Source organism: Zalophus californianus, chromosome 11 (genome assembly GCF_009762305.2).
Source record: "Zalophus californianus isolate mZalCal1 chromosome 11, mZalCal1.pri.v2, whole genome shotgun sequence".
In the NCBI taxonomy this organism is placed as follows: domain Eukaryota; kingdom Metazoa; phylum Chordata; class Mammalia; order Carnivora; family Otariidae; genus Zalophus; species Zalophus californianus.
The window spans coordinates 10324065-10333546 of record NC_045605.1 but is presented as its reverse complement, the minus strand read 5'-3'; the positions used below and the strand labels follow the sequence as shown (position 1 = coordinate 10333546).

At 53.5% G+C, this 9482-nt stretch overlaps 1 protein-coding gene across 19 annotated transcripts in view; it reads right to left on the bottom strand.

Annotated features, from left to right (window-relative positions):
* Nucleotides 1–247: 247 nt before the first annotated feature.
* Nucleotides 248–9482, bottom strand: part of NCAM1 (neural cell adhesion molecule 1) — a 298925-nt gene continuing 289690 nt past the window's right edge. For 10 of the 19 annotated variants that reach the window (XM_027578924.2, XM_027578926.2, XM_027578928.2 and 7 more), the window contains 4 exons: nt 7855–8062; nt 6814–6930; nt 5015–5809; nt 248–3531 (listed from right to left, as the gene is read on the bottom strand). In XM_027578924.2, the coding sequence (XP_027434725.1) occupies nt 3411–3531; nt 5015–5809; nt 6814–6930; nt 7855–8062 (1241 nt within the window). In that variant the 3' untranslated portion in view covers nt 248–3410. The remainder of the gene's footprint in view (nt 3532–5014; nt 5810–6813; nt 6931–7854; nt 8063–9482) is intronic. The other 9 variants (XM_027578936.2, XM_027578938.2, XM_027578937.2 and 6 more) reach the window with 2 other exon arrangements.

Here is a 9482-nt window from a genome sequence, read left to right as displayed (position 1 = left end):
GTGGCAGAATAGGACTTGAATCTTGAAATCTTTCTGAATCTGATGGCTGGCCATTCTAAAATGGGGATTCCTCTATCAACCTGAGGGGGAACATTGGAAAACCATCCTTCAGGCAACGTGAACTCAAGACACTGGGTTTAACTGACCTTGTTCACAAGGTCAAAACAAAACCATTGGCATTTCCACATATGATTCACATGGCAGACTCACACCGAGTCGAAATAAATCCCAGTTTGACCATAATGGCTCTTTTTTCTTTCAATTTTTATTGAACACAAGTATTCTGACAGAATGCAAAGTCAAAATTCTCAGTTAGTACTCAGTATTTACACCAGTGAGAATGGAAACAAAGGTGGTATCGATGTTTCACTCGGTAAAAAGTTTATAACAAGAGAGAAGGCCCCCGAAGTACGGAATGCTGGGTAGGGATGTTCATGGAGGTCTGAAAACCACCATCCAGACAGACAGCCTCGAGTGACAGCCTGGGACGCGGAAGGGCTCCATAGAAAAGTGTGAAAACAGTCCCACTTCAGAAGCTGCACTATGCACACCACGGCCCCCCAGGACTCAAGAGCCCCCAAGTGCGGCACCGGGAGTGCCCCCTCCCGCAGAACGTGGCCGTGCCGCTAGTTATGTGAATACATATGTATGGCACATACACATATAGACACATACACATTGGAAACTGGTAGAGTTGATCCCGCCTTCAAAAAATTAAAAAAGGAAAACTATAAGCTTTTATCTCTTAACATAAAAGATAGAACATCTTGAAAATAAAGTGACTCTCTCTTTGATTTTAGAGAAAGCATTGCTCTGGTGTTGTTTTTTTGGTTTTTTTTGTTTTGTTTTGTTTTGTTTATGCTTTTTTTTAATTAAAAAAAAATTTTTTTTTTTTAGAGAAAGGAAAGCTCATGCGTGCAGAGACAAATCTATGTATAATGAGAGAGAGGCAGACCAAAAGGTGGGGAGAGTCTTGAGTGCCAATTAACAGCGGAGCCAGGGTTCTGGGTGGGTGGGGGGGGGGGCGTCAGCTGCCCTGGGCCAGGTTACTTGAGGGTCGGCTATACCTCTTTCTCTTCCGAACCATCAGAATCCAAGTTGTCGTGCCTGGCCACAACCACTTGGCGTAAGATGCACAGTCTTGATGAGGGACAGCGTGGGCCTGGCTTAGGGAGTCAACGCCATTAACATCAGAAGATGAGCGACTGCTTCCACAGGCAGCCCAGCCGTGGGCAGGACCCTGCTGGGCCTCTGTCTCAGACACCCAGGAGCTCCCATTCTGCTGTGTGCTCAAAGAACTGTCTGCACATTACTCGGGCCTGAGGGCCTGTGCGTTTGAACCAGACATTTGTGCAAAGACCCAAGAATCAAAGGGGTCAGAGCTGGGTACACTGGATCCTCCATTTCCATCCCCAGGAGCTGAGAAAATGCAAAATAACCCCACATTTAGCAAATGACAAGACCATTATTTTTCACAGTTTGAAATTATAATCTTAGCGTATCGCCACTGATCAGACTGCAGAAGTGTCAGAACGTGGGGGGGTGTGACCCACGGAACGGACTCAGGGGCAGTCTCGCCACCCTAACCTCTTGCTGTTTTGTATCTTGGGAAAGGAACGCAGCGAGGGCTGAATTTCTGTTTCCTTAGCCTTATCGTCGACATCATCATCATTATCACTTTCATTTCATTTTCTTTGTTTAAAGGCTTCAATTCCTTTTAAGAGTTATGTTTGTTTCCTGAATATTTTTTTTCTGAACTATCTGCTATACCTTCCACAACCAAACTATGTTGAAGTTTTATTTCAATACTATGACAAAAACACGTTTCACACTAAAATATTCACGCATCCACAGTGCACAAGCTTGCAGTTTCTAAAGTAGAATGAGAAAAAAAAGCAAAATTTCTATACAAAGGGCTGGCTTTTCCCTTCTCCCCCCTCCCATCCCCCTTAAAGTTTCTGTATTCCCCCCCCCACTTGGTTTCCAATCCAGGAAAGTTGTGTTTATGACTCCAGACAGCAGGTTGGTTTTTTTTTCTCTTTTGTTTCTATAAATGCTGCCTAAGTGAACAGAAGGCCGATGTTACTTGACTTCAACAGATTTCCAAAAAAAGACACTAATTCCCTGAAGCACAAGTGCTCTTCCGCTCAAATCTAGATTCTGGGCTCAAAAAGAAATTGTATGTATATATTTTATTTGGCTTTCTACAAAAAGGGGATGTTTGGGGTAAAAATGTGTGTTCACCAAGACCAGCCCCAACTATACAATCTTCTCTGCTTCATTCAACAAAGCCTAAGGAGTCCTTCAAAACGAAGGCTGTGGACGCCTGGGGGGCGGGGGCAGATCCTTTTTCACAGATACAGGCAGGTGGTGGCTAATCAGAAAGTGGTCTAACCCCCAAGGAAATACAAAAAGAACTGAGAACCAAAAAAAAAAAAAGCAAAACCACTCCAGAACGAGATGGATTTTCACCTGAGTTGCACACAGGCAAAAATTTCAAATCAGAAAGGAGGTGGGGTGGGGGGGGGGAGAGCCACTGTAAACAATCATATTTTGTAAAGTTGTCCTGTGCGAAAGCAAGCCTGTGATGACCCTACCCGCCTCTAGGCAGTATTTGTAACTTAAAAAAAAAAAAGAAAAAGGCAGCTATTTTACATGGACGTTTAAACACAACCAAAGTCAAACATTTGTCAACTTGTAAACATTGGAAAACAAAGTTGGCAGAAAGGAGGAAAAAAAAAAGAATGAGAAAGGAAAGGAGAGAAAAAGAAATCAGAATATTGCAAACTGAGATCTACCCCCAGAAGCTGCAATTTGGCATTCTTCCTACAAAACAAGAGTCTACGTGGGAATTGAATTCAGCTAGCAAGGGGGACACACTTTGCATACTTAACAAATACAAAGTGAACAGAAATTATAACTTATTTATGGGGCTTTACAGAGTTCAAACTCGACTCAAAGTATAAAAATAAACTTGGACTTTGTTCATTCGTTAGTCTTAGTGCCTGGAAGTATTTCTCTGAAACTGGTCTGTGCCAACTGGGCAACACCAAGTGTGGTCTTCCTGAACCTAGAATTTTTTTTTTTTCTGAGCTTCCTAGATTCTTAATTTGGGGTCCTTTTGTTTGATTCTTTAAATGGTTTCAGGGAACAGAGTGTCCTAGTTTGGCTGTGGGTTTAACCTTTTTGTCTCATTTTCTTACAAGTGAGTGCGCGCAGCAAAGGAACCCTTTCTATAAACCTACAAAAAGGAGATCCCATGTTTATCTGTTTTTTTTTTTTAAAGGCAAAAGACACTAGAGGAATGAGATTGTGTGTGTGCGTGTGTGTGCGTGTGTGAGATATTGGGAATGCTCTGGTGAAGCTATGGTGTCACTTTTTACTTTGATCTGCTCATTTCTTGTCACCCATCATGCTTTGCTCTCGTTCTCCTTTGTTTGTGTGGCATCGTTGGGGACCGTCTTGACTTCGGCTGGCGCTGGCTTCGTTTCTGTCTCCTGGCACTCCGACTTTGCTTCTACTGGGCCCTTCCTGCAGAGAATTGGGAAAACAGCACTGAGACCATAATCGCAGTAACTCACCCTTCCACCGGGGCTCCAGCTCAGAGCAATGGTCTCCACCCTTAGCTGCATGCTGGAATCACCTGGGGGCTCTAAAAATCACCAATTCCTGGGCCAGCGCCCCAGGATTCCTGATTTAATTGGTCGGGGCACGATGACTTTTAACAGCACCCAAGTGACTCTAAAAAGGAGCCGAAGTGGAGAGCTGCTGAATCAGAGGAATGAGACCTTCCCCATTCCGGCCCTCACCCATTGCTGGGGGCCCAGAGGTCCAGTCCTTCCCTGGGGCAGTGGAAGGGGGCAGCAGAGGTGGCCTTCTGCTCACCCCGACCAACCACCGACCCGCTGCAGTAGCACCCACTCAGCTTGGTATAAATGACGATGCTGTGCTGGGTTCCCCAGTACCCACTCCAGGGGTCCCTCTGCAAACCACCTTGCTCTGCCTCTCGTCACTCTCAGCACACTCTGTGCTCTATGTTTAGGGTGGGAAAATGCTCTTTGCTACTGAGGCAGTGTTCCACAGCATGGGAGGCTAGAGAGGGCTGTCATGCTACATGTGGGGGCGGGGCGGGGGGAGTCGGGGGGCTGCTGAGTGGGCAGGACTAGTGGAGTCCTATTTCTTCAGATTCAGGGCTCCCGGGGAGGGTCCCATTTCGGCTGAGGGCAGCACGACCGCTCATCTGGGGGACAGGAGCCTCTATAAAAACCTAGGTCTGACTCTGCCTTCTTCAGTCCCAGGAGTGAAAGTCTGGTCTAAGGACACACTGGGGCAAGTAGCCTCAGACCCCGGCTGCAGCTGCATTTTGGCATCACGGTTAAGACATCTTTAAGCTTAAGGACCTTCCCTTGAACTTGGAGACCCAACAGTCATTCGGTGCCTGTGAGGTCTGAGTCTTCCCAGACATTCCCAGGAGAAGCAAGAGTAGCTAGTGGTCGTGGGGGAGTTGTGGCATCCGGGCTGGAGTGGGACAGGGCCTTCTGGACCACATCCTCTCCCCCCACGGGCCTTGGGGCCTGCCTCTTTTCTTCCCGCAGAACAGTGCTGTTCGGGGGCGGACTCAGCCTGGCCCTGGCTAACACTCTGTCTGTGGGCCCTGGGGTGGCCGATAAGGGCACCTTGGTCTCCTTAGCTCGCTTCCCAAGCTACGCTCATCAGTGGCCTGACGGCAAGGCCGCCCCCCCTCCTCCCAGGGGAAAAGAGAAACCACTGCTAGGATGATAAGGATAAGACGTACTTAACATGGCCTAATTAGCGAGCAGGAGGCTGCTGCCTGGGCCCTGCCCGCCTGCCCCCCTCCTCTCTCTCTGCCTCATCCCAGCCCCTTGCTTGAGAGTTCCCATAGAGAAGCCCGGGATTAGGCTGAAGACACGTCTCACAAACAGGACACAGCACAGCACTAATGCACACCACCACGGGAAAAAACCCGACCCCAGCAGACAAAGAGAGGCCGTACTCGGTCTTTGCTGGTGCAGGCGGAACAGAGATGTCTGCAGTGGAAGGAGCAAGCTCAGGGGCTTGGCCACTGGCCCCAGCAGCAGGAGCAGGAGAGCCCAGGGCTGCAAAAACATCCTTTGCAAGGTCAATATCTGGGGTCTTGAAGTTCCCTTCGTCCATTTTAAAGTCCTCGCCCTGGGCAGGGTTTGTGGCGCTGACGGAGGCAGCCTCGCTCTTCGGGCTAGTGAGGCCCGTGGCTGCCTCGGTCGGGCTCTTCACGGCGCCGGGCTGGGTGGGCTCGGGGTCCGGGCCTTTGGTGCTGGGAGCCTCCTGCTTGGCCTGGGGGGCTTCCGAGGCAGGGGTGGCCGCTGCTGCCATGGCGGGGCCTGGCGCGGGGGCCGGCTTGCTGGCCGGAGGGGCCTTGGAGGCCTCCCCTACGCTGGCAGGGGCGCTCGGGCTGAGCACAGCCCCCTGGTTAGCCAGGACACTAGAAGACAGATTGCTGGCAGCGGGGGCTGAGGTCGGGGTGTCACTCAGGTCAACGAGGGGGGCGACCTTGGGGGCTGAAGCGGGGGGTGGGGAGGAGGTGGCGACGCCGGGCCCCTTGGAAGGGGTGGCCTGGCCGGCGGGCACAGAGTTTGAGTCGGGTGTGGCCGTGGCCGGGGGGGCAATACTGGAGGTCAGGGTGGTGGTCTCACTGGTGGGGCTGTTCTGAGCAGTGGCAAAGGTTTCGGTGACAGTGTCAGAGTTAGCGGTGACGGTGGTGACAGAAGGCAGCATGTCCTCGACAGTGGCTGTGGTGTCGGCAGGCAGCCTGCGGGGAGGACAGGAAGTAGAAGAGAACAGACAATGAAGCTCAGACGAGACGGAGAAGCAGGGGAAGGGCTGCAGCGGAGGAGGGGGCGCGGGCAGGCGGGCAGGGACGCAGAGGCACGGACAGGCCCACAGAGAGACGAGGACGGCGGGGGGGGGGGAGCACAGACCCAGGCGGGCAGAAGAGCAGACAGGAGACACAGAGCAGGTGGCAGTCGAAAGGGACCTGCGGGCCCTGCCGCCCCGCCGACGCCCCTCCAACTCTCTGCACTAGGCTGCCTTTCCCTACAGCCCTGTCGCGGCCTGAGCCCCGCCTGCACCCCAACTCAGGAGGGGCAGGCTTCTGTCCGGCGTCCGCCGCTGCCGGTGCCCTAGGCCCCCCGAGGAACAGGCTCCACGGGCAGTGATGGGGAAAGTCGGGAGGAAGACAATGAGGGCTCCAAACGGCCCCGAGGAGCCACACGGGCTCTCCAGCCCGATTCCGTGCTGCCATTCAGCTCCGCTCCCTTCAAACCCAGAGCACTCAGGACAGCCAGCAGTCGTCACAGGCTCAGCTGGGCCTGGTTCCTGGTGGAGGGTCCCCCAGGCCTCTGGGAACAGGAGGGCGGGGGAGCTTCACAGACCCTCACCTTCCCTCACCCTTCTGGGAAGAATGCAGAAAGCCCTAGAGTTCTTGAAAATCCTGAGCAGAACCTGCTAAGCCTCTCAAAGCTCAGCGTCTCTCAACGAAGTTTTGCCCCCTTCGGCTGTTTCCAGGATGTGTGTGTGACTCAGGAACGGGGTCTAGAGGTCCCTCTCATCCCAGGAGCCCTTTCTGAGCACCTACAGGCCCTTAACAGAACCCAGAATGCCTTCTCTCTAGGGAGGGGGGGGTCAGGCATTTCTGGCCAAGGGCTCCAGCATCTGGCCTGCTGGTTTGGCTGGGAGGCATGGGAGGTGTGGGTAGGGTGACGAGGTGGATGTGGGACTCTGCTGACGAGGTACGGCCCCTCCCCGCCCACGTACTCGGGCTCTGTCAGCGGTGTGGTCTCATTGGGCTCTGTGTGTTTCCCTCCGTCGTGGTTTGGGGTCCGCTCCTCCTCAGTCCGCACCTCCACGATGGGCTCCTTGGACTCATCTTTCCTGTGGAGAGAGTGGCTGGTTCAATCCTGGGCTGCTGGGGCAGAGAGGGGGCTCCTGGAGAAGCCAGCTACAGCTAGTGGCACCTGGGCCCGGCCCAAAGTTGGTAGGGGTTGGGGGTGCAGCTCAAGCCAGGCCTAAGTGCCTGAGCCTCAGCTCCCACTCGTGCTAGCTATGTGACCCTGAGCACCCAACTTGCTCACCCTTGCTTCCATCTCCTCATCTGTAAAACAGGGTAAATAAGTCTCTGCCTTGCCGAGCTGTTTCACGTTAACTGAGATAATGAGTGTGAAGTGCTCAGCACAGTGCCTGGCACAGAGAAGTGCTCAGATAATCTGTATTTACGTACAGAGCCTGACACATGGTGGTGCTAACAGCTTACCCCTTGCTCTGTCCCTTCTTGCCTTGAGTCTGCGAAGGCTCCTGCTAATTGGCTCAGGATCTGTTTCTCCAGAGATGCTGGAGGGGACAGCATCTGGAACTTCAGCTCCGAAAGGACAGGAAGTTTTACCTGTTCTGTGCAGGGGTGTAACCTAGTGCGAGGAGTAGTGCTTTGCCCTACAGTAGCTGCTCAATAAATATCTCCTGGGAGATGTATGACTGACTGACTGACTGAATGAATGAATGAATACATAAATGAATGACAGCAAGGCAAGTAGGTCTCTGAAATGCTATGGCAGGTTTCTTCTGGTTCAGCTCTGAAAATTCCCCAAATTTTCATTTATGCAGGGATTTTCAAACTTCTCTGAAATTCTAATATGTTAGATGTGAGGTTGGGCCCAAGAGTTGGCTTTGCAAACACGTACCCCCAAAGACTATGCTCTGAGAAACATTTCTCCGATGAGATGGCTTCATTGCTGGCCCCCTGCCCCACCCAGCCCGGGGCAGAGCCCAGACCCCAGCGGTGGCAAGTGTGTCTGTACTCACGAGAAGGCGGCTTTGCCTTCCTCCATGTCCTTGCCCTTGGCTCCGGGCCCAGCCTTTCCACACAGGTTGACGGCGATGCACATGAGCAGGCCACACTTGTTCAGGAAGTAGCAGGTGATGTCCACCACCACCAGGAGCAGGACGAAGATGACAATGAGGATGCCCACGATGGCCCCAGTGCTCAGGCCTGATGTAGGGCTGCCATTGGCTTGAGTGGGAAGGAGAGAGAGACATGGCCAGCGGTTACTGCACTGCCTTGCAGACTCCTGCACCCTGCGCAGAGCGACAGCCCCTCCGGTGGGGGAGAGCCTACAGGACACAGTCATGGCATTTGTGTCAAGAGGGGCACCTTCCGTGGGGCCTTTCTATACCCTGGTATTGAGATGACAGAGTCTCTTTGTATCTTTGAGAGGGCGGTTTGCAGCTGTATCTCACAGACCAGCGGACAAGGGCATGAGGCACCCACAAGTCAGGATGCAGGTGGGGACTGGGAGCTGTCTCCATCCTGGTGCTCAGTCTCTGAGCCTCCCCCAACCCATCCTTAGCTGATCTCCCTGTGAGCCCGGCAGCAGGCAGGCAGGAGATGGTCACCGGTTTCAGGCTGGACTGTGGCTCCTGGGAGTGGTCATGGGCAGGGTCCCAACTGGGCAGCAGGGGGTTCCCAGGGCTTCCTGTGGGCTTGTGCTGACATCCGGCACGATGGTATGCCCAGAATGCTACCCCACGTCCTCTCCTCTTTAGAACCAGCTCCAGAGGATCCCAACACTGGACAATGGACATGGTTTATCTGTCATTGCACCCAGGGAGCCGAAGGAAGCCCATTTACTCTGGACACGTGGAGGTCGGCCCAGCCCCGGTAGGCAAGGTGAAAAATTGGGGTATACTCACCATCTGGGAGCTGAGGCACGCCTGGACCAGACTTCAGGAAACCCAGCAGACTCACCCAGAGATGCACGTCCACACGGACAGGCACACTCACACTTAGGGCAAATACCCTCTGTGCCCACGACAGACAGACCCACATTCTCACACCCGAGCAGTACCCAGCAGTACCCAGCACCCCCGTTCTGGCTGCGCTCACTCTGGATGACTTGGCCTCTGTGTCCTCCCCTGCTGTCCATCTACAAACCCCCTGAGCCCCGGGGGACTGATGGTCTCACAGCTCCCCAGGCCCCCCTGTGATGGTGGAGAGTTGCCTGAGGTGGCCCCCTGACTGGTGAGTCCCCCCAGTGTCTGGGAGACACGTGGTTATGCTCTGGGAAGCCAGGACCCAGCAGGGCTCTGCCCACAAGTCAGTGTGGAAACCATGACCCCAGACTGAAACATGAGCACGTCTGCTTCGTTTTTATTCTGGAAGGACGGAGTACCAGACTGGCAGCCCCACCCCACCCCTGGACCTTGTCTGAGGCTTCCTGTGCCGGCAGGACCCACTGGGATCACCCAGGTGTGCCCCCTAGAGGCAGTCACTGGGATCACCCAGGTCGGCCCCCTAGAGGCAGTCACTGTGGCCAAAGCTATGTGGGTCTCACTGAGCCTTTGCTGTGCACCAGGCCAGGCCCGCTGGGCTGCCAGCCATGTACCACACCAGATAATGGAGGAACGTGTAGTCCAAGGTGACAGGTGCTACA